Source organism: Perca fluviatilis, chromosome 16 (genome assembly GCF_010015445.1).
Source record: "Perca fluviatilis chromosome 16, GENO_Pfluv_1.0, whole genome shotgun sequence".
NCBI classification, from domain to species: Eukaryota; Metazoa; Chordata; class Actinopteri; order Perciformes; family Percidae; genus Perca; species Perca fluviatilis.
In genome coordinates, this window is record NC_053127.1 from 9,349,731 (window position 1) to 9,375,529 (window position 25,799).

Below are 25,799 nucleotides of genomic sequence, written 5' to 3' on the forward strand. Positions count from 1 at the left end.
TTTTAGATCATATTGTTAGCATTACTGTCAAGTATACAGACAGGCTTCATTCAAATTTTGGTTTCATAACCCAATGACCTATAATAAAGCTGCAAGCACATGCTTACATAAGGCTGAAGCACATATCCTCATGAAGAGAAACTCTAGTGTGATATCTTTCAATGTCCTAAGGGGTGGCTTAATTAGTTTTTAATAGGGCATGCTTTTCTTTAAACTGTATGCGTCACGCTGTATAACTCTGCACCCAGCGACTGGAAAAGCTGTAGAGAAGTGCACAGCACATGTCAATAAGTACAAAAGAAAAGGGCAGAGACAGAAAAAGAGCCACAGTGTTCTCTATGCTATCGTAAGCGAATGGAGTTATTCTCTTACCGAACACGTTCAGGCTGACTTCCTCGGCTTTCTCTCCTGCCTTGTTCTTGGCGATGCAAGTGTAATCTCCTTCATCCACTTTCTTGACATCTTTTATTACCAATTCTGAACCATCCTCGTTCAGGCTGTACTTATCACCCGTTTCAAGGACAATGTTGTTACTGTAGCAGAGGGAAAAAGAAAAAAAAAAAGACATGGCGGGGTTCACATCACAAGTGTTTGCTTACACAACTTGAGGGCCCTACAAATAACTTTCTTAACTCACTGACAATGATCTGTTTGGAGTTTCATCTCAGGAAGAAAGCAGCTGGTATACAACAAAGGTTGGCGGAGTAAAAAAAAAGGCTCCTGTGCTGTATGCCTCGGAGAACATCTCGCAACAAATCCACAGCTTTTGTTTGCCTCAGCTCTCCTTTAGCCTTTGTACCTCTGTTTTTAAGAAGGTCCTGCACCGATTTGATGATGATTTGTGACTTTCTTCAGTTAGAATCCTGTTTGTATGCCTGCCCTGGCGTAGCAGTCTTCCTGACGCATTTTGCAGGCAGACAGTGAATTACAAATAACAAACAGAGCTGTACCCCTCTGTTTTTTCACTGCCTCGCCCTTCCGCCCTCCCTACACCCTCAATGTCGGTTTCAACTCTGTTCTGGCCTGGAAACACATCTCCCTCAACACTCATGTCACCTTCCAGCCTTACTGCAAGGAACACAGCTGTGAGGAGCATCAGGATGTTCAATAGTCTCGTTCACTCCCATGCAAAAAAAGCTTTATTCAAAGATTCCTCTGCACATCGGTGGTGCGGCTGCTGCGGGACACTGGTAAATGATGCACCGTGAATATGAAAGTACATCAAGCAAACAGTTGTATGGAGAGAAACAAATGTTGGTTATGTGTACCTGTCAGAATTGTACGGTGGCCCTTAAGTGTCTACAATGGCAGCAAATGCCACAATGCGACAGCAAATGCCACAGCAAATGCCACAATACCACAGCATTGGTAAGACCAAAATGGAATGGGTAGGTACATATTGGACACTGATCCTTGTCCTGATCTACTGTCTGTAAATTACAAATGGGTCTGTGTCTGTTTTGTTAGTTTGTTTTTTTATTTGAGCCAAGAAACGATCAAACAGAAATAGCATTTTTTTTTCTCAATTTTTTTTTCAATTCTAAAAACAAATCAATAAAAATGCAGAGCCGTATTTCCGTTTTTGGTTTCAAAAACGTTTTTTGAATTGAAACAAAAAAAAAATGCTATTTCTATTTGATCGTTTCTTGGTTCAAATGCCAAAATTAGCTAACAAAACGTACATGGACCCATTTGTAAATTACAGACAGTGCAACCAATCAGGACGAGGATCAGTGTCCAATATGTACCTACCCTTTCCGTTTCAGTCTTACTAATGCTGTCGCGTTGTGGTGAGATGCTGTCATGATGTGGCGAAATGCTGTTGCATTGTGGGATTTGCTGTCACGTTGCTGCCGTGGTTTGCATGTCAGGGCCACCGTAGTATTGAGAGCTGATCGAGCATCATTAATTCATACTAGATAAAGCTACTTGAGATATGTTATACCAGCTAATGGTTAATCCATTACTAGGCTTGTCATTACAAATTGCCTACCAAGAACTGGTTACACCAAAGATGATGTGGAAAGAAAACGTGTGCTGTTTGCAATTTGACTGTGTCAGATAATCAACATTTCATACGTTATGCTGCTCATCTCAGTTTTACATTGTATTTACAGTTGTGAAGATGAATTAGACTGCCATTAAAAATTGAGAGTTTCTCTGCCAACAAAAGCTTATTACAGATCCCATTTAAATGTGTGAGTTTCAGTCATTAAATATTAAGTTAAACCGTAATAGATTTGATAAGTGATTCTTAAGGTCTCAGATCATTATCATACCACAACTCTAGTTTTTCCATTCACGTTTATGGATGTCTTATAGTCCCCAGTGATATGTGAATCAGATCTGAAGAAACACCAGCATCCAATCAGAATGCAGTCATCTCTGTAAACAGGGACACTGCTGCTGCGTCATGAGTTTCAGATCCAATTGCAATTGCAGATCCAAAACACAAATACACTGCCCATTTTTAATCCCCACTTCTAGGTGCTCTCAGCTTAATTTATCTAGTTTTTTTTTTATAATTATGAAGTTTTTTTGTAGAAAGCCTCTTCATATTGTATTTGTTGTTCTATTCAGTTCGATCTCTTATTTGCTACATATAAAGTTTTAGTAGCTTTATACCACGTTTACACGTACATGGTTATTTTGAAAAACGGAGAGATTTCCCTTTGTTTGTGCCCTTTGTTTACACGCAAACGGAGAATTCGCCTCTAAAAACGATTCTTTCTAAAAACTCCGGCCAGAGTGGAGATTTTGGAAAACTTTGTTTGCACGTTTGCATGTAAACTGAGACAAACGGAGGTTTAGGCAGCCGAGAGAGAGAGAAAGAGGAAGTGATTGGTTGGTGTTGTTGCTATTTTCGGGTTTCTGATTGGCTAACGTGGACTTGAGCTTCTCGTTACACTGCCACCTACAGGTTTGGCGTGCTCTTGACGGAATATATACACGGGTACGTATAAACGAACACTTTTCTGAAAACTGACAGCTCTGCACGATGTTATTTTTGAAAACGGAGAGGATGGTAAACATAGCATAAATCTCAACCTTCTAACGCCTATGTTGGGGCTACGCCAAGTTTAAACTAACAAACAGCTGGTGTGTAAGTGCCTGCTATATAACCACTCTAGATCAAAATGGTATGCTGATACCCAAAGCCTTTTTGTACTATGCAGTGCACATTTAAATGTAAATCACATCATCTATTTGTAGGCAAGGCTATGCAAATTCATATGTATATTTACCAACACTTTACAACATCATCATCAATCACTCTAATGTATGTTGTGCCTCAATGAGGGCATCAACAGTTTGGCCTGAAAGGCAGCGAGAAGGAAGCAGAATCACCAGCAAGCAAGAATGTTTACATAATGTTTTATGTCAGACTTGATCAGAAGGCTTGATTTAGAACAGGGCACAAAAGCTACCAGCCCAGGTGGCTAAGTGCTAAACCTGGGACATGCAATTTGGTGTTAAAGTCCCCTTTCAGAGGACTTCTTTAGAGCACAGCTTGATTTATATATATATATATTTTAGTGAGTATAATTTAAAAAACAGCATGTCTTTAGTACAAGGAACCAAGTTAAAACTCTTAATCAGTATATTATTTTTCTTTTTTTTTTTAAAGATTTTTTTGCGTGGCATTTTTAGGCCTTTATTTTGACATGACAGCATAAATATGAAAGGGGAGAGAAAGGGGGAATGACATGCAGCAAAGGGCCGCAGATCGGAACTGAACCCGCGGCAATCGCATCGAGGACTGAGCTTCTGTACAGTGGGTGCACCCTCAACCAGGTGAGCTACCCAGGCGCCCAATCTGTATATTTTTAGCATGGCTACTGTGGACACGTGTGGGATTAAATCAGCCATTGTGTTTAAGTTTTAGAAATCTTTCAGCACTCAACAAAATGTAATAGCATTTAGCACAATGAAGAAATACTAGCTCCTCATATGCCACTTCTTAGTATTCTTTCTTTTCTTTCCTTCAAATTATTATTTATCTGGATAGGAAGGAAATGGCGAAAAGACATGCATCCGGGCGGCTGGAGACAACAGACAACAGAAAACTGTCCACCTCATAACTACATCGGTCTGATCAAGTTGTGAAACGGGCTATAGAGTTCATCCTGACACTGAAGGACACAAGTCTCACCCTTATAGAAGTGTCATTGATAAAGCTAATACCCTTCCTGCGCAAAAGTAAAAAAACCTAAGGTATTATTGGATTAGGAAGGTTTGTAGCTAACTGAAGTGACCTAGAAGTATCAGTTCTAAAAGATAAGGAATGAAGCTTTAGGAAGACCATCCTTTATGAGAGGACACACTATCCAACCACCCATTGCTTGCCCTTGACCAGAACCTCTTTAGAGCAACAGGATATTTTATAATTGGAGCCTTGTTACTTTAAAAAAAATACATTTCTAAATGTTATTCTTCTTCTGATTCAGGCAACATTGTTCATGCACAAAGCTAAGGGAATAGAATTCTGCCACTCCTTGAAGAAGAGTTATATAGGGCCGACTACAAACTGGATGCGTGGCGTGAGCGTGTCAGCTGCGTGGCGTGTCCGTTTTTACTTCGGCTCCCATGTTAACAGATTGGAGCTTGCACACTGCCTGCGTGACACGCACATCTAAGGCTCGAGCCGAAAACGCGTGCACGCTAGAAATAGGACCGACGCCTATTTTTCACGCGACAATGCAAGTGTGTTGGAAGCGTTTTTATTCAAGATAGAATAGGAAAAGATGTTTATATTCATATTTTGACACAAATATATTTCATAAATGACATTTTTTTTTTTTTTACAATAACCAGGATTGGTACATTGATTATCTTATCTTGCTCTACAGTACATCGTCTTCATACAACTTTATCTTATCAGGCTGTGTTTACCTGTATGGCAGATTACCTCTGAGAAAAAAGAAAGAAACCTATCGACCCTATCGTTTTGGAATTAATTCTTCCTCTCATTTTTGCTTTACTTCATGTTTCCCTTTGAGGCCAAGAAAAAGAGGTGAAAAAAACAACAACAGAGATTGGGATGGATAGATTTCTAGCTTCAGCTCCGATCTAGCCCTGATCCTACTTATCAAACCAGGCCAACGACAGCAGTGGAGACGTACTGTGCCCAGGTGACGGTGGGTTCAGGGAAGCCGTCTGCATCACAGGCCAACAAAGCAGAGCTGCCAATGTCCGCTGTAGCATTGACCTCCGACAGCCTGGCACGGATGGTGGGAAGCACTGAAAAAGAGATGATAAAAATGGAAAAGTAATGAGTACATGCACCAAGTGTATAAAAATTATGAGGAGGTATTCTAAAGAGGCTCCATCTAGATATATAGATTCAAACAAATAATTTGTGACATCTCTGTTTTGGTACAGCCTATCATGTTTGATACACAGTAGGATAGTAGGGTAGCCTGACAAGCCAGACCCACATCAAGATGTTGGGTCTGGGAACTCACCATTGATGGAGCTCAATCCGAGGGGCGGGATAAACGGTTGTCTTTCAAATTCCTACAACCAGGCAGAGCAACGAAGAAGGTAGCGGAGCTAGTTGGTAGATTAAACTTTTGCCGTATCCGGTCGGCAAAACTCCGAACACATCTTCCTTTTTTAAGAATGACTTCAGTGCTGTTCTTTGTTCTTTTCTCAAAGAAAAGCTTAACTCCAAGTCTTCCAGAAGACCGCTGTTCCTAGCAGCAGCAGCCATAAGCCCCGCCCACCGACTCTATACACGATGTGATTGGCCTGACCAGAGTTTGGTTTTTCCAGCTCGCAAGTCAACGGAGAGTGCCTAGACCCCCCTGGCTGCAAAATAAATTTGCTGCTGCTATGGTGCGTCTAGATTTATAGGCTAACAGTAGGAACCAGTGTCTAATACTGGTGGTCAAACATTATTTGTACTAATTAGTTGACAAAGGTCAAAGAAAAAAGCGCCACCTGCAGGAACTTCATCGATTTCCTGCATAAAATGTGGGGAGCAATTAGGTCAATATGCCTAATTATGAAATAAAATGTTAGCATAATTGATATTGTGATACAAAAGTTGTGCTATGCAAAGCCTTCAATTTTCCCCAAAACGGAAAGCGTTCATGTTGCCAATTAGATTGGATATGTACAAGCAGATATTTTAGCTTCTGTTGTTGCTAAAGGGAGGAATCATCGTCTGGGTAGCATGACTATCCATACCAAATTCCACAACCACCTTGCCTGTAGTTGTTTTGAATATGTTGCTCTGTACTAAAGAGTTGCACAGGCAGACACATGAACTGTCCAACTGGCACCCTCGTTTCCAGGGTTTTCAGGGTCATCATCACTATGTCAAGCAACAACTCCTTTTTCGAGCAACAGGGCAGCCAGAGAGCAGAAGGGGGAAAGAGATTCAGTGCTTACCATTAACAACAACCTTGATCATCTTGAAGTCAATTTCTCCCCTGGCCATGACACGAGCCTCACAGTTGTACATGCCCTCATCTATCTTCTTGATGCCGCGGATCTGCAGGTGGCCATTATCCATGATCTTGTATCGCACTAAGACCGCAAAGGCAAACAGAACAGTAATTTATCACATATGGTATTCAAGATTATTAAGATTATACTCACACAACTAAACAGTAAACTTGCATCTGAAAACATGACCTGTATGGATTAAGAATCAATATATGATGTACTTTCTAAATGCTTTTTTGTCTGCTTTAGTTTGAGTTTGTAGCATTTTGAAAGATGTTCAATGCTTGATCTCCATGGAAATTATGTATTTTCCCCTCATCGAAGCCAGTTCTAGTTACTAAAAAAGACTTCTTGGCACTGGATCACAAAAAAACTAAATGGAGCGCCATGTGTGTATGCAATAGTTTAATAATTTCTAAGAAATCTGAGATGAGAGAAAAAAAGCCAACAAGTGCCCAACTGAAGTGTGAAATAAAGTATGACTATTTCCTTGAATTTTGAAAATCTGACTGTGTACATAAATTCAAGTAAAGCTTCAAGACTTCCATTTTAAAACCGACTCAGACAGAAAGTTGGAGTCAGATTTAAAAAATGCCAATTAACCCTGGTAATCAAGCAAGTGGTTGGAAGAACACAGAGAGCCGTGCATGCCACCCTGGCTACACCAGACGTATTTCAGCAGCGTTTTACACCGATCACAGAGCTGACAAACTGTTGCACCTCTAATTAAAGCAGCCATAAACACACAATATAGAGTGAGATGTCTTAACTGAAACCAGGTGTTTCTCACACGGTTCTGGGGAAAAGCATCTAGCACATCATTAAAATCCAGGGCTCTGACCACATCTGATTTAAGAGCCTTAAGTGCTGAGTCATTTTTGTTGTTTGTTTTTTATATGTTCCATTTCAGAAAACCAAAGCACTTATCCAAAATTTGTGACTGGCCAGTGTGTACTTTAACTCACTGACTGGATCAAAAATTGTGGCTATTCGGGGTGTGCTTGTTAAGCGGTGCTTTCAGAGGCCAGTTCCTTCTTTGGGGATGGGAGCTCCTCTACAGGAGTCCAATGCCACCAGTTCAATTTCCATGCCCGTGAGAGGGTACGGGATTTCTCCAGCTATTTTATAGAGAAGCCCTCCGTGTAAACTGAAGAAAGCCTTTGTGCTATAAAATCACTTCATGCATGTAATGAAGAAAGTGCTAGAAGGGGTGTTGAGTGGGATAGTTAACATTTTCTTTCCATCACTTTTGAGATTTGTGCACTTTATTGCACAAACAACTCCACCTCAGCTATTGTCACCATACTGGAGCTGTCATCAAGGGTAACTAAGTACTTTGTACATTTACTGTACCCAAATGGAATAGTACCTAAGGCAATTGTAGTTTACCTAGGTATTTAAATTTGGTGTTACTTTTCACTTCTACTCCACTACATTTCCCCACTACATATATTTGACATAGCTATAGTTTACTTTGCATTTTGCATGTCAAATATAGAATCCGCTTATACAATGATACGTTGTTATAGATTAAACTAACTAATATATAAAGTAGTTAAAATTAGCTCCACCTCCAACAGCCACAACATTTACATTTTTGCATTTCAATTGCTTATATGATACTGAATGTATATGGTAAGCATGAGTAATAATATGGTCACATACTGCATTATGAGTACTTACTTATACTGGTACATTAAGCTGCTAATACTTTGCTGTAGTCAAATTTTGAATGCAGGATTTTTACTTGTAGTGTAGTACAGTATTTGAACATTATGGTGTTATGACCTCAATTTATGTAAAACATGAACATATATTCCACCAGTGATTGCCTCAATATTGTTTTGCTTTTTTTGCTTCCTGTCTGCATGCGCATGTAAGTACCAAATCCTCCATGCATGAAGTGAAATTCAGCCTAAGAAAAAAAAGGGCTTAGTGCGGTATTTAAACAGAAAAGTAAGCTTTATCAACCAGCTCTTAATTTGTGTAACATTGACACATATTACAATGACAACGTTCTGAAGGGGGGTTTAACGATGCAGCATAGGTCAACGGCTGTGAGGAAAATTACATAAGCAGTTTTCAGCGTCGGTTACAATTAGTGGTTTTTCCAGTGAAAAACACATTCCTTGACCAGACTCCAAGAATACAGGCGGGCTGAGCACAACACTGTGGTGACCGCAGGCTCTCCAGCGGTGACCAAGGGAGGGGGTCACTGTAAGGTTAAAATAGGCCCAGTCCAAGTGTAAAACAAAATCATCTCCACCTCTGCCCTTACACAGCAAACTGGAGTTTAAGTTGAACTCTCTGAGGTAGAGAGCTGCTCTGGATCGATATTGTCAATGCCCCCTGCTGCCTGAATTTGCCAGATGAAGTCATTCACAAAAACTGTGCATGTACATCTTTCCTGAAGGAGAGCAACTAGTCAGCTTATATTAACAACAGTTGCAATGGTTTCAGAATGTCCATAGAAACTTCTCAATCCACTCTTGCAGCACCATTTACAGTACTTCTACTGTGGTTTGTGTTCAGTATGTTTGAAACCCTCATAGTTTCTCCACATCAGAGCTAGATACACTCAAAGCTATTTACTGGCTAAGCCACAATTGTTTAGAATCATGTATTTTTAAACTTGAACATGCATAACTTGGTAGGCCTAGATGAGCATGTATTCCATTTTGTAAAGTTTTTTTTTGCATGGATGGGATATGGTCACAAAATACATAAATTGCAATCCAAGGCACACTGTAGGGTTTGTGCAAAATTAAAATGCCTTAATTTTACATGGAAACGTGTATTCAAAATGATCAATGCGTTGCCACCGACATGAGTCTTCATCAGGGTTATTATTAGCAGGAGCTTGCACACCTATATTGTGTTAGAGTTACACAAATAAGTGGAGTAGGAGGGTGGTTCTCTATTGGTCAAAAATGAGTTTCATCAATAGAGACAGAAAGAAGGACGAGGGAGGAAAGGGGAGGGAAGGGGGATGGAACGAAGTGAAGGAGAGAGCGAGAGAGAGAGAGAGAGAGAGAGGGAGAGAGGAGATGAGGGCAGGGTTAAACCTAAATGATTAAACAGAAGATAAGTAAAAGGTGGACCAAATCCTTTCCTTGTGTACACATGATAAATTCTTCAATTTATAACCCGGTCCACATGGAGTTTTTATTTTATTGTCTGCGACAGCAGTGGCAGACATAAATTACATTGTTAGTTTTTATCTTACCCTTCCACTTTTCCCTTTTTTTTCTACAGTGTCTCAGATTATTTCTGTCTCCAGAATAGTTCTCCCTCCATTTGGGGAACGTAAAGTCCAATCTGCCCTCAAACATCTTTTCTAGTGACAATACCAACCACTCCATGATGGGCCAGAAAATACAATTTCCACGTTCATGCATCATCAATGAGGTCTAAAACTTCCCAGCTGAAAATGAAGGGCAGCAGGAGAAGAAGACGAGGAAGAGTGTGGCAAATTGATTGGAAAGAATGAATTGGCTGTTGACGGCGATGGCAGGAAGGTACTGTAAGGTGACTGGACAGCGAGTCAGGGGGATGAGATGGGATGGCAGGTTGGAGGTGAGAAAGTAGCTCACGCATTGGGACATTTGCATTTGGACTGGCTCACCATCTTTGGCAACCTGGATCTTGGAGCCCTTATGCTTCCAAATGATGGTGGGTGGTGGTGAACTGACCACATTGCAGACTATGTCAGCATCATCGCCTTCATTGAACTCCTGTGGGCTGGGAGCACTCGCGAAAGTGATCTTTTCTGTAGAGAGATGTGACAAACATACATTAAACACATTTATAAATAGCTTAACATTCAGGCTGACTTCGAAAGGTGAAAACTCTCATGGGTCATTTAGATTGCTCAAAGAAAATCTTACAGTTGATTAGCAGTGCATCGAGGCACCATATGGTTGAGCTTCTGCTTCTGTAATAAATGGTTTGTTGGTTTACTTTTTTTGTATTCACAGATGGTGTGGGAAGGCAGTCAAGGTAAAGACAGTTCAAAGACTCACAGTCCGCGTCCAGACAACAGGACCATTTCAATGGGACACCTCCGCTGAATACTGTATTTCCTCTGTTTACAACCAGAGTTGTAAAATCCTTTCTTTTAACATTACAAACTGCTGTGGAGGGTTTTGGCATCTGATTATACTTCCAACTCATGAATCTGTTACTCATACAGGACTTCCTAGTTTATATTTCATTGTCTTGCCTGAAACAACACGACCATATAAATGCAACCCCTTGCATGTTTTTTCAACACAGACAGTTTAACCAAAAATCTAAAAATACACATTATCCTTTTATCTGTTAGTGCTATTCATTGTTTTGGTGTAAATTGCCCAATGTTGCAGATATTGGCTGTAGTTGTAGTGTGTCTGCCTTCTCTGGAATATAAAGTAGATAAAACTAGATGGCACTCGGCTTGTGTTGCTCAAAGCAATTTGAAAAACTCAACAGCAATGTCTCTTTCCAGAAATGATGACCCAGCTCCTCGACATAATCCACAGGCCTGGTTGTGAGCAGTTTCATGTAGGAACTATTTTCTGTCTACCACACTGCACACCGTATCACCGCGCAGAAGGAAGGGTGCTCATGGATGAGAGGCTCATGCTCGTGACAGCTCGAGATGTAAACACTAATGCCATCCTCCTCGGGGTACATCCTAAATCGGATCTGCTAGAATGGTCGACATAGTTAGGTCTAGGCATGGGGAGTAGGGATTGGTTGGAGTTAGGGTATTAAGGGTAAGAAAACTAGGGTAAGCCAATCAGTGGCAGAATAAGGCAGAACAAGGCGGGCCACGAGGAACGTCCTATGACGTCGTCATGGTTAGCGGATTCGATCCAGCACCTACCCCTCCTCGGCTGAGCTGTAACATTAGCTAGCTCAGGTGAGCTAGCAGTATCGATTGGCTACAGTTACAGCTCAGCCGAGCCTTTCGTCCATGAGTATGCTTCCTTCTGCACGGTGATACGGTTGGCGGGTGTTAACCAGATCTGTAGATTATTTTGAGTAACTGAGTCATGATTTTCGAAAAGAAACATCGCTGTTGAGTTTTTCAACTGTCAAAAATGTAGTTTCATTATATTCCAGAGATGGCAGAATTTTTCTATGGTCTATCTCCAACCCTGGGCAACTCACACCAAAACATTCTAGATTGATAAATAGCATTACATGTAGGAGGAAAAATATGTATTTAAAAAAAGTCATAAAATAAATGAAATTTATATTGTATTAGATGATTTTGCCAGAAACTAATTGATGCCTGGATTATGTTGACTGGAAAAGAGCATTGCCAGGGAACATAATCCAGGCAGCAAATACATTTGCATTTGAACATTGTCAAAATCAATTAGTAAAATACAAATGTAATTTCTAGGAGACAGAGTAAGGTTAGCAGTAATTGCTATGTTCTTGTATTGCACAGAGAGAGTTTCCTGTCTCTCCATGGCCAACAGTCTTATTAAAATAATGCTCAAAAAAACGGTTCTCTCATAGTGTAAATTAAAATCGCATAATACAGAAGGCAATATATATTTCTTTCTTTATTAATACAAATTAGTGTTGAAAAGATGAGATGTGGGGCGCTTGGATAGCTCACCCGGTTAAGCATGCTCCCCATGTATTAAGGCTCAGTCCTTGATGCAGCGGCCACGGGTTCGATTCCGACCTGCGGCCCTTTGCTGCATGTCATTGCCCCTCTCTCTCCCCTTTCACGTCTTTAGCTGTCCTGTATAATAAAGGCCTAAAATGAAATGTAGAAAATGGTACTTACGGAAGATCTTCACTTGGACTGTGGCTTGGGCCTCCTTGTCCCCGTTCTTCGCCACACACTTGTAGATACCGGCACTGTCCACGTTGGCGTGGTATATGGTAAGAGTCGACGTGGTTTCATCGGCACGGTTCACAAAGATGTCTGGCATATTGGGGAGGATCTTCTCCCCACTGGGGGCATACCAGTCTATGTCTTTAGCATCTCCCACCACTGAAATACAGAAAATGAAATAAGAGTGAGTCAAGGAAGCAAGAATTCTTCACCACAGCTGCCATATAAATGATAACCACAATATAATATCCGGTTCGTTATTGAAAAAAATGGAAATCCGGTTTTGTAGTTTGTTGTAATTTTGATTTAACTTAGCTATGCCTCATGCTTTGTTAGATATTTGGATTTGAACCTCCAACATTATTTGATTACAATTTAGATGGATTTTGCATGCGTCCAGAGTGCATTATCTCTACATTATAGAATAATGTAGCCTATTCAGTTACATCCCTAATGTATTACATCATGGATGTGAAACTACTTTAACAAGTTTAGGGAAGACTCTGTGCTCACATGCTAACCAGACTCAGAATGAAAGATGAAACAAAAATAGAAAATGGCTTGGAAACATCTTTAAATCAAAACCCACAACCCTAAAGTTAGTTTTTTCAAGAACAGGCTAAATATAAAAATGATCATTCATTTAAAAAAAAAAAAAAAAAAAGATTGAAAAACATACTGCGATCTCATCTCTTAAGGAACACAAAGTGTCATAAATGCACTTTGACATCTTTTTGAATGGGAGGATTGGAGTTCAAGCTGAAGCTATGTTCTTTCATAGAGCAAAAAAGAAAAATCGCTACCTTCAAGGAGTCACATTTCACCTGCACAAACATAATGTAAAATAATAGTTTTTTATGCTTCATTCTCAGAGAAAGTTTTCTGTGTAGCAACAGGTCTATACGGGAGTTTCAGTATACAGCAATTTCCTTTTAAAAGGGTCACTTCACCCAAGCTAAAGAAAACATATTTTCATACTTTTAGTGGTGGTTAAAACCACAACTACCTGCATGGCTAGATACTATTGTGATTTGTATTTTGGGTGAACAGAACTGTTTATGGACCTGTATAGGCTCTGCAATCAGAGTTTGATAATAACTATGACCCCCCCCCCCCGGACAGGCATGATTTTATCCATGTAAGGAATGTTCTATAATGTCAGACAACTGACCCACCTAATGCAAATGCCACCAGTCTCAGACAAGCTGACAACTGCCCATGTACATTCAACAGTGAAAACACAGACAGTCTAAGACCTATCTCTCATTATCTCTTCAGACTGCGTCTCTCTCCCACCTCTTCATTACCTTCCTGTGATCTCAGCCTCCCACTACCTCCTCAGAAAAGACTGCTAAATCAATTCATCATTCTTTTTTTTAGTACCGTCTTGTCTTTCGCCTTGAATCTCTTTAATCATTTTTAATCATAGTATATTCACAAGTACACCATTCTCATTTTTTAAACTGACTTGTATCAGTTTTATCACATAATCTAAATTAACAATGCCAGTATTGGTATATGAGGTGACATTTGCATCAAGCTGTGTTAATTGCGATATGTCTGAGATCATTCTTACCTTCGCAGAGGAAAAACTTGGACTCTCCTACGCTGATCTCTCCTTGTGTTGGAGTGATTTGCACTTGGATGGCGGCTGTATAAAGAAAAGAAGATAGAACAAAACCTCCATTAGTCTGTGGTAGCAGGGAGAGGAATGGTGACACAGGGGCAAAGCACAATAAGGCAAGGCTCAAAATCCAATTCCGTTTCCTGCTCAAAAGAGCAACCATTTTGCCGGCGTACCCTCTATGAATAAAACTCTGGGATGCAATTTCTTTGCTCAGTAGAGTGCAACGTTTCCATGTGCAGATGGGTCATCATGAGTCTAGATTTTGAACAAGGACATTGTTGAACTGTCTGGTTGTTAGCAGGCTCCCTTGTTAAGGATATATTGTACATAGAAGGTATTGCTAACTGCAATCAGTTTTACATTTTTCATATTTTAGGTGGCCTTTTTTACTATTTGAGAAAGGGTTAACTGTTTTGTGTACTCTTGAATATTTTGCTTGGCTATAATCAGAGGCGTATCTGTAATTTAAGAAGTGAGGGGGACAGACTGTTCAGGAGGGTGATTTTTTTATTGAAAGATCCTCTCCCATTTGTCTCTCCAAATCACGAAATCCAAGTAGCCTACATTTCATTTATGATTGATGAAAACACTGACATTTCCATAAACCGTTCCCATACTGTCTTACTGCCACATCTTGCCCAGTGGGAGACTTGCTAACATTTTAACTGGCCACACGGAGGTGGAGCCAATGAACCAAGTATGTGGTAGACCTACTAAGGTCATCAATATTGTTATATAGTACACTTGAATCTATTACACACAGGGACGTTGGAATTATTTTGTGGGAGGGGCTGCTGTAAATATGTGTGTATGTGTGTGTGTGTGTGTGTGTGTGTGTGTGGGTGGGGGTGGAGAGCAACCTGAGTAACATGCACACTCGCCTTACTTATGGTGCGTTCAAATCAGCTCAGACGTGTTCATATAAAGTGCGGGGGACATATCGCCCCCATACCCCGTGTCCGCTTCACCCTTGGCTATGGTCAACTGATTATATGACTATTGTTGGCAGTCTTAGTAGCCAGGACACTCACAACTAGCAAGCATGGAACAAGCTCTCAAAAATATGATGTACTGAGCACACTGCTATTTAAAAAAGTTTTTTTTGTTTATTGTATTTAGCCTATTTCATAATGGAACCCTTAAAAACACGAGGCACATATAAAGGGATGTCAGTTCCTGTTCCACTCTCCTCTGCCACTCTATCTGATCTCTGAAGTGTTTTTTTTTCATCTGTATTTCTTATAAAGTGAAAGATGACCCTCGAGTTGTCGATCCATATTCTCTGGATGAGCATCTAGAGCAGTCATGAGATTTGAACTAAGCATTTTAATTGTTAAAAGAGCTACAGTGATGCACATATTATATGTCATTGTAACCGTTTCTCACCTTTCCTGATATTCACCCACACTTTCTTTCAATGCAGTCTTTTCCAACTTTCTAACCGTAATCTCTGCTGTCTAAAAATGTCTATGGTGATCGGTCCTCGCTGTCACTTCTCATAACTCTCATTAGAGTGGCCTCTGTCTGACAAGGTGGTGATGTTTAACCCATGGCTGTCTTGGACTTGTGGGAAACAGTGTTAAATGCAGCTAGAGACATTCAGAGGCATTAAATACACAGCAATAATACATAACCTTTTTTTTTTATCATTCCTGTCTAGACGAATGGAGTGAGCTGCAACCCGTATTGTTGAGCATGGTTATGCTGTAAAGCTGGATTTTTAGTAATTCCAGTTTGTCTTTTCTATTGTTTTTTTTATCTTTCAATAGTACGTGTTGCCTCTGCAGTGCCAGCGATGACTCCATGGACTTGTGATTTACTCATAAAAAGCAGCGCTGTTAATGAATCTTGTTCCTGTGACCCTGTGACAATCAACGCTCTGACACCTGACTAAGCCAAAGCAAGTCTAAACATGCAGTCGGCCCCTCATGACAGCATTTAACTGGAAAAGAAGGCGGCGCAGTGCAGAAGGATCGGGACTGTGTAGATCTGACTAGCGACAATAATTAAGTTCTCAAGACTGAAAGAAGAATGAGGTATTTCAAATGTTATGCATTTGTTATTAGTTTGGGGTAAGATGATCTTCAGTCCTCAGCAGCAATCTTCAGTACATTAGTAAGACTATCTAAAGATTTATTTTTTCACTGAGTGTTTATATAAGCCACCTGACTGAGCCGTTCCAGGGTGCCCTCGTACTCGTTTACCCCATCCCAGCTTCTCCTCGCAGAGAATTTAAAAGGCATAATGCTGTAAATCCGAAAATATTCTTTTTTTCCCCTGTCTCTAATGCACTTCATCTCTCAGCATCAGCTAAAACTATAGTGACACAGATGAGATTTAGGAAAAAGTGCTTCCTGGGTGCTAACAAGTCAAACTCTTACATATTTATTGAAAAAGTGTTAAAATATGTAATCATTTCCAATAGGCTTAATCTGGGATTCATCATTTGCACGTGTGCACCAGATGTGCACCAGATAACAGGATGACAGGATTCACATGTCCTGTCATGATTTTTGAATGTGACACGGTTTAATTTAAGACTCTCTTCAGAGATGTGCAGCACAGGAGTGAAGCACAGACCACGAAGCAGAATCACCACTGAATCGGGATCTGGAGCTTAGCAGAGAAATCCCGCTGAGGCTTCAGCGTGTCACCACTTCACACAAATGAGTGAGTCAGTCTCAGCCCAATTCTCACCAGGAGAATCATGGGAATGGTTTGCAAGGACTCGCTATTTAAAGACAAGTAGCCAACTATCATCCGGGCACAATGAGACGTGGTGGCCTTTGTTTTTGTTTTGCCTGCACACTTCATAATGATGTAATAAATAGCCATCACCATTATTCTGTGAAGTTGGACTTGGTGTATACAGCCTTCACAACGGCATACACGAACACAATTAGCTTTTGGATTTAGAAGCGTTTAAAGCGTCGCCGTGTTTAGTTGTGTTTATGTTGGGCACATTGGAAGCTCTCAAGGGAGATCTTCCAGTGAGATCTTCCAGTGTCCAGTGTCTTTTTATTCTGTATGTACACACAAAGTATGCAACCATGTCAGCATTGCATTGTTCAAAAGCAAATACACAAGTGATCTGGGAGGTTTTGTGATGGTATAGCGTCACGCTACTTCACACCACCTTTGCTACTGAGAGAAGACACAGCTACGACAGGTTGATTGCCAGGAAAACGTGAGCATAAATTGAATGCGAGATGAGTAGGATTTTTTTCTAAAAGACAACATACGGAAATAATCTCTCTATATCATCTCCTATTAGCCCCTAGAAGTGTGTGGTGGTGTCTGTATCTGCAGAGTGCCTGCCCTCTGCCTGTATATTCTTATATTGCTGTGTTCGGGATGTGTTTGGGTGTCAGCCTCTATACAAATGTAACGACCAGGGGCCAGATCGTAAGTACGCATCCAAGAGGAAGCTACAAAAATGGTGGAAGCAAATATAGCGAGGCGAAACGCTAAGACAACAAAGCTTGTTCCAAAACGAGAGTGAATCTGGGGTTGGCTTTCACCCGCTGGAGAACACCATGAATCTTGTTAAGCCAATGAAGAGGGACCAACTTTGAATGTTGTGTTTACAACTGACGAATCCTACTCATTCTGCACTTAAGCATTTGGACGTTAACAAATGCTGTAATTTACCGGGTCGACGACAGTCTTAAATATTGATTTCCTTAAACTATTCAAGGTGAAAATAATATCTTCCTTATTGTTTAGTCAAAAAGTCATACAAATATTGATTTTCTGTAAAAACCCGGCCTCTGCCACATAAATGACCTGGTCTTTGTTCCAGGCTATGCAGGCTCTAGAGGCATGGAAAACCACTACCCACAGTATGTTTGCTTTTACAGGCTGGAGGTAGATACAAAGAAAACAACATATCCATGTCCTTCCCTCATCTAGTAAGATCACAGATACCATGCTGCAGACCCTCGCCATGCGTCCTAAGAGCCATTTTCTGGCCAAAAATCAACTGATCATATCTGCAACACTAAAAACAACAAAAAGCAGTTCAGGCGGTGTGGGAAAGATAGCTATTCCCTGAGCCATTTTCTCCGTGTACGTCTCTAAATGACCACTTGTGCAGTATCTCCAGGATGAAGTGGGTGTTGAGAGTTTCAGTCATCGAGCTACAGTGTGACTTTGAGTCTCTGCTGAGAGCATGCTGTGAGTAGTGAAATCAAGGTATAGAAGACACTAGATTTAATTAACATAACATCTACAACAACACTTGTTCTTAAAAATCTTTGTTCTAAAGGAGAAAAAAGCCCCCAAAATAATAATCTTCACGTGAACAAAGATGTTTCTGGCTTTTGGATGGGTTGCCTTTCTGCTTGTTCCATTTTTGTTTCAATAACTCTCTTGTCAAAAACATTCTCCCTTTAGACAAGGTGATTATGTAATGATGGTCACATTCATATGGATTCAATTTGAGTTTAACAATTTCTTAAAACCTAAATCCTTTCACTGTGACTCTTGTTGTCAACTGTAGACAAATATAGAAATTGGTTGGGGCTATCCAAAAGGAGAACTCTGGATTTACTGTAAAATTTGGTGTTCTGTAAAATAAGGTTTGACAAAAGTGCATAAAATAGAGAATAACCCTATAACTGACACATTTATTAAAAGTGATATTTTGTAATAATTATAATATTGTATTGTACAGTACGTTTCTAGTTCGAGTTGTGTGACTTTGTGACTTGAAATTTGGATAGACATGTATTGATGCTTTAGAAAATAGTCAGCAGTAATGTAAATTATATGCATTATGTTGTAAATGTAAAAAAAAAAAAATCTAAATACCGGTCATATCCTTTTCGTCAAAGCGCTGGAATTAAGGAAGACCGAATCTTAATAAAAAGAATAAAACGGTAAACTTAGAAGCCCAGAAGCATAGGAGATTTGGGTTAAGGAGGTGTAGATTAACAGAAGGGATTGAAAGTAGTGCTTGGCACAGTGAGGAGAGAGCTTGGATAAAGGATGAAGCTTTCACTCATGACTCCAATCTAATATCTATCCAATAAGCCTGCACCTCACTTTCAGTCCTCTCTAAAGAATCCAAAAGACTTAAAAACAACGATAGAGGGATAGACTTTGTGAGTGGATTATTTAATAGGACCAGTTGGGACCATTCACCAAACTCACAATTACAGTAATAGATAAACACCAGCATGGTACTGGGAATCAAAGCTTTTAGAAAAAGCACTTCATGGATCCTGCCATTCATTATGCTGGAAGATTAGTATAAGTCAGCTTAGCAGTTAGCAATATCCGTACACCGATGTGGATGCAGTGAGTGAAACATAGAGCGTAGGCCTACATAAAAACAAACACATTTGTGAACACGCAGTAAACCGTCTCCGATGGATTTGAGGAGTGGGCTTAAACTAGCTGTGTACTAATGTTGGAGATTGAAACTTAAATATTTCAGTAAGAAACGATACTTTGTTAACGCCATACTATTTTTCCATATAGTATGCTGAAGACAGTCACTGAAGTATGGACAACAAGAAACAGCTTACACTGTCCTTTACACGCAGTCATGCCAACAAGCTAACTTGGACACAGTAGATCAATACAGCCACACTGTAGAAACCCACAGGAACATTGTGGTTATCTGGTTCACACATTGAACTTTAACCCATTCCCCGAAAAGATTTCTGTCCGCACAGCAGCTTTGACTCTGACACACAAATCTACAATCTGCCGTTCTCTCCATGTAGACGTATTTGTGCCATGTCCCTCGTGCGTACAGTTTTTGAGGGAAACACAACTCTATTATCAGTGATGACAGTGTCCAGCACCAAACATAGTGGAACCTGTTCTTTTCTTTGGAAGAAAAAAATAAAATAAAAAGACAGTTTTTCCCCTGAAACCATCTGCAGAGCCAATTCCAGGCCACAGCAACCCAAGACACCAGAAGTTATTTCACTGCCTCCACATGGAAGATGGTATCCCACAGTGGTTAGCAGCAGTTCCTCCTCACAGGTATTGTTTGTTCAATAATATATCCTTACAAACTATGTCTTTTAATAAATACAAAAAAAAAAAGCCAAACAAATTATGCTATTTTAATATTAATGTATTACTGAGCAGGGCCATAAGCAGGATTTTAGAAATACTGAGGTCATGGGTCCAAATCCTATCAGGTACTTTATTTCCCCCAAACTTAAAGCAACACAAAAACTGAACATTTGAACCGTACGGTAACTGCCTTATAATAATGAAATCACATGACCAATTCATTTATTTTTCCCTCTTTCACAATTTTGTCTATTAAAACGTTTAAACACTCTTTTCATAAGCATTTAGGGCAACAGGATCAAAATATAATTGCACTGATATTATCCTTTAATAAACAACGACAGATAGAATCATTTATAAGAGCTCATGGAAATGGAAAGCATTAATTAACTCACATATACATCCATACATGGACACACAAACACACACTATACCCTGTGTTTGCCTACTTAATAGCTTGCCAGTAGACTGATTATTGAAGTTTAATTTGACAAAGTTAGTAAGAAGTTTGATGCGAGAGCACATTCAAAGCTATGGTGAGCTCAGAAGCGATATTAGCAATGGTGTATTAATTTACTGATAATCCCTTCACACTTTGAAGCAAATATGCCTGCAAGGTTTTAATTCTAATGACCAAAAGCACTGAGAATTATGGACTTTACAGCCTGCTACTGTAAATAGGCTTTTTAGCATCTTAACCGCAGGGTTCTTAATTCAATGTTTTATGTAACAGCACAAATATTTATACAGGCCACATGTCCATCATTACTTCTTTTAAGGGAGTTTGTAAAGCGAACACACAAGCAGTACACGGTTCCGCTGGGGAAAACCTAAAGTTCGGGGCAGCTCCATTCCTGTCTTGGATCAGGTTTGCATGCCTAATTGGATCCTGGCAGCCGGCGGTGACTAGCTGCATTACAAGGAGGCTACAACAGTCAGCTGTTGGTGCTTAACATGCAAGTCATGTCGGAGCAAGCACACACACACACTATGCAGGGGCAGACAGCACTGTGTAGGGCCACACTGGGAAGCATACATCGCCGCGTATGCGCTTAGAAAGAATTCTGGGGATTCACTTGAACAGCAAAAAGAGATGCAGACGAACTATTTTGTATCTGAGCTTCACTTTTCCATGCTGTGTACAGTATTTGAATTTGATTGAGTGCTATTGATTGTGAATTCCCATGGCCTGAAGACATGGGCAATGAGGACAAAGACCTGAGCTTGAAGCTATCGTTTGTTCCAGTCTCGGTCAAGCTGCGGAACTCTAGATCTTGCAATAGAGCAATGTGCAATAAATACACAAGCACTTAGCACTTTTGCGATTTGATTCCTACAGGTTCCTTTTTTAGCTGCCCTTGTTGTCAAACACAAAATGTATAGTCAAATGTCTCTGATGTTTTTTATGTGTAGTAACAGACTGTAGCACCGTGTGCCCAAGACAAATTTCCCCTCGGGGACAATAAAGTTCACTCTTCTCTACTCGACTCTACACACCTGCCACCTAATGTTACCCTCTCAAAGCTTTCCAACAGCAAACCCATTTTCCCAAAGAAGTCTCATTTTTCCATCCCTTTAAATTAGGTAGACAGGTTCCTCCTTAACTCCCCTCAGGCAGTATGGAGGAGTTAGTGAATTCTTGAGATGTGAGACAATTTCAGTCTTAAATTGATGCTATTCTATTTAGTATGAATGTCATGGAGCATTTTTGCAATAAACTAAAAGGGAAGAGAGGTGGGGGAATTTTGGAAGAAGCCAAACACAAACAAAAAAGATACAGAACATGCGACAGAGTTCCAAGACTCCATTTAAAATCCCTCAAACATGGGCATATGTGGTACGCCTAATTAAACTGAGTCGTAAGGATTTCTTCAACTATGTAAAACTTGCTCTCCAAAATGTGATCCATGCCAGACATTTTGCAGCCCACTCCTCTTGACATAATGGAGAAAGATTATGTTTGCAACCCTTTATCAAATGACTGCAACACCTGCACAAATATTTGTTCTTTAAGATCTGTGAGCTCACAGTCTCATGCACATGCAAAGAGAGAGACACGTTTGGCATATCGAAATGGCATCATTCAATATTGTATTGAATGCATTGTATTGTTGTGAACTCTCGTTTTAATCAGAGAGGGATTCATATGAGCTGGTTGTTTCCCATGATGAATTTGAGCAGTAAGAGAAAGCCATCCCTGAGACCAGGTGAAAGTAGCTCTGTAAGATCTATACTTGGAATGCAATGGGATTTTCTAATGCAAGTATTCACCTCACATGCCCTGTTATGAGGGGGCACTGATGCACAGCTTGCATTTAAGTTAGGACATAGCAGAATCTCTGACTGAATCAAGCCTGTCTCCTCATTCTTAATAATGCAACAAAGGAAAGGCCTAACATAGTATGTGATACAACTCTTACTCTCATCTAACTTATTATATTCTTTGAGTCTGAGATCTGAGATAGTTCTTGCAGTCGTAACCCTCTTAGATTTACAGTGCCCTCCTTTTAAAACCTGAAACAGCATTTATGCAGATTCTTTTACCATTTACATGGCTTAAACACTCTTGCATACAATTCTGCATGTTTTGTGGTAGGTGAAGGTACAAACTATCCTCTGTGCTGTCAGTCAACCATAGATTTGGGGAAGCTGATGGCATAGAGCAGAATGATGTGATTCAGAAGTCCACTTCCCCTCATCACAAATTTTCACAGTCAGATCAGGGATTTAGGTCCTTTTCACAACTGAAAGTCTGACCCAAGGTTCACATTTTTTGTTACATTGTATATATTTTGATCCAGTTAGTTTTGGTTTCACATTGACATGACGCAATAACTACAGTATACATGACATACGTTCGGTCATCATCACGTTAACTGCATCTCCCTATACTTGACATTGATTGGTCTGTAGACGGGCTCTCCAGTCGTCTTGTATTCTCTCTCTCTCTTGTCCTCTCGGGAAATTATTTTAGTTTTCTCCAGCTGGGCTAACCACTTCACTTTACCAAGAAGTTGAGAAGCAAGACACTGGAACTTTACTTGGGTCTTGAGGAGATGCATCATTTATTCAGAGACGAACTGAAAGCTACACTGTTCATTACTACCACTTGACAAATGTACTGATATTTTCTCCTTTTGCCAACAGCTGCCTGCTTTCAGCGCATTTACTCTCTCTCTCTCTCTCTCTCTCTCTCTCTCTCTCTCTCTCTCTCTCTCTCTCTCTATCGTTCTCTAGATGCACTGAGCTATTTCTTAAAGGAGCTAAGCTACTTCTATAACATGACGCTGGCCTGCCAGAACTTCCTGTAATTGGTCCAAAAGTCCGAAACATCCCTTTCACACGAGAAATGAAACGGACAATGGTTCAGTTTGAGCCCGACTGAGACCACTTCTTTTCATCAGACCAAGGTTTGGCTGTTTGGTCTGGACTATGGTCTGGGGGAGGTTTCACATCTGTTGTTTTGGTTCTAAACAAACTGAAAAGTCTGAAAGTCCGGAACAAACGAGGTAGGTGTCAAATGGCCCCAAAACTAGCAACCTCTAACCACTACAGTGCTGTTGACCTACAAAAATACTGCATCATCTCATAGAAAAGAAAACACTTCTAATACATCATTTTCATCTTGACACAATGTCTATTGGCAACTCTGCAGCTGAAAACGTTCAAAAGACAACATAGAAAACTGTCTTTCCCCAATCAAATGTCAGACATGACCTCACCTGAACACATCAAGCTCCTCTGCATAGCCTTCTTCTACCATTTCAAAGCTACAGTATGTCAATCAAGTCCACTTGTATTGCCTCATACCACATACAGTAGAATGTCTCAATAGACTTCACGGTCCCACACCCCGCTCTAACCCTTGCAGACTTGAAGAAGCTTCTCCAAAATACATCAAAAGGATTTCTGGCAGGCATTTCCAAAACCTCTAGTACAATCGTTACAGCACCGCATAGACACCAACACATCAATACCATCATGTCTTCTTGGTACTGGCTCCCTATACCCTCTGCAGCTTCTTTCTAAACCCTTTCTCTGACCTGTCAGTCAATCCACAGAAACACATCACACCTCTCCTAACAATTCAATAGCTCCAGATGGTATGGCCTCTTCTTCTATATTATTTGTTTTTTGAAAAGGCTCTTCTTTTCAAATGGAGCTCAGCGTAAATTCCTGCAGGAAGACTTCTAAACTTAATCACATTCTCTCTCTCTCTCTTCTAAAACTGAACAGCTGTTAGAGGCGTTCACTTTTATTTGAACCAATCAGAAGTGGCCTTGAATTTCACAAGCCAATCACTGCATGACATCCCTGTTTTAAACCAGTCTCTCTCTGCTAAGAGCACAACCCTCCTCCTCCCCTTGCTCCTCCGGTCTTCATCTTGCACGGCTTCTGGTTCCTCCTCCGGCAAGACTGCCGTCGGCTCCTCGGTTCCGTCTTTGGTCTCACACCACCATCAGTGTCTAGACTCCATCGGGGGACCAGCTTCTGGCTTTCTAACCCCCTAATTATATATCATTTCATAATGATGGAGTCTAATCTCCAAAGACTGTACATGTCATATCATGCATTCGTACAATAAATCTTTGCATATCTGCAACAAAGTCTCTCCTGATTGAAATACAACCTGTTTGATCTTTCCTGCAGCACTTTAATGTATATGATGCTTCAGTAAGGTTGTTATTCCATCACAAGCATCCATACACAGCTTCAACGCTACTTGTCAGAGATCATCCAAGTCTGTGAAACTCTACTGGAAGAGTGAACACCATTCTACCAAAAGATATACAGTGTCCTCATTTGGTGTTTTGATGATGGTGGTGTAGAGTGCTGCCTAACATGTAGCTCCAAAATCTCCCATAGGTCTCAAATAATTCCCATACTCCTCAAAACATTTGGTGAGCCCTCATGCACCTTGGATGAGGAAACCACTCCCATCAGGATGAAACCCTTCTAAGAGACCAGTATAATGCCCACCATAGCATAAAAGAGCCAACAAACCCTATCATTGTAGGTCTCAAGCATTCAGGCCTGTAACATTCTGTAGGTGTATGCCACAAATGCACTAGTAAAAGTAGTAACATTTGTATTGTATACTGTAGTAACCGTACAGAACTAACATTAGTAGTATATAACCTGTAGTAATTCACACTCTTCTGCATTTTAAAGGGAAATTATTTGCAGGTGAACAGTAAATAGACTTAATAGCGGTTAGCCTCCGAACAAAACTAACTTTGAGAATTGTTTCCAATTTGTGTTTCAAAGCCAGATAAATTAGCCTTTCAGAAGCACATTCCAAACTGTCTCCACCACTTATCATTAACCTGCGGGTGCTTTGAGACACTGCACAAAGCACTAAGCAGCCGTTTCCATGTGCTGTGTGTGGGTGTCAGGCCTTAATCAAATTGACATGGACGAGTGAGCTACTAAGCTCCTACTCTTCGCATCTTTCAGTCATTCACCACCACAGCTTTGTCAGGATTACAGTTGTTGCCATCATTCCCCTAACCCGCCACCACTTCAGTTGTCACCCAAATGCATTACAAGTGGAGAGGAGTGAATCAGGAAGAACACAAATGTGTGCTTTTCTCACCAACTTACAGTGTAAAAAGTTTGAGACTAACAACAGTATGGTGTGGCATGGGCTAATTCACACCCTCCTCTACTTTGCCCTCCTCTACTGATAAAAAATGTGCTGTCTCACTTCTTTGTCTCCAAATACACATCTCCCTGACACATGTCCAATAGCTGCTCCTCTTCTGTCATTATTAATATTTGGATATTTAACAAAGGCCAAACAGTGAACGGTCTCTTTTCGTCCCCAACTAATTTGAGCCTCCTCAT

At 40.4% G+C, this 25,799-nt stretch overlaps 1 protein-coding gene across 21 annotated transcripts in view; it reads right to left on the reverse strand.

The window, feature by feature from the left end:
* ncam1a (neural cell adhesion molecule 1a) overlaps window positions 1-25,799 on the reverse strand; it is a 269,226-nt gene that overhangs the window by 72,785 nt on the left and 170,642 nt on the right. For all 21 annotated transcript variants that reach the window (XM_039778226.1, XM_039778224.1, XM_039778229.1 and 18 more), the window contains exons 2-7: window positions 13,869-13,943; window positions 12,242-12,451; window positions 10,079-10,222; window positions 6,397-6,534; window positions 5,124-5,241; window positions 373-533 (exon numbers count right to left, since the gene is read on the reverse strand). In XM_039778226.1, the coding sequence (XP_039634160.1) occupies window positions 373-533; window positions 5,124-5,241; window positions 6,397-6,534; window positions 10,079-10,222; window positions 12,242-12,451; window positions 13,869-13,943 (846 nt within the window). The remainder of the gene's footprint in view (window positions 1-372; window positions 534-5,123; window positions 5,242-6,396; window positions 6,535-10,078; window positions 10,223-12,241; window positions 12,452-13,868; window positions 13,944-25,799) is intronic.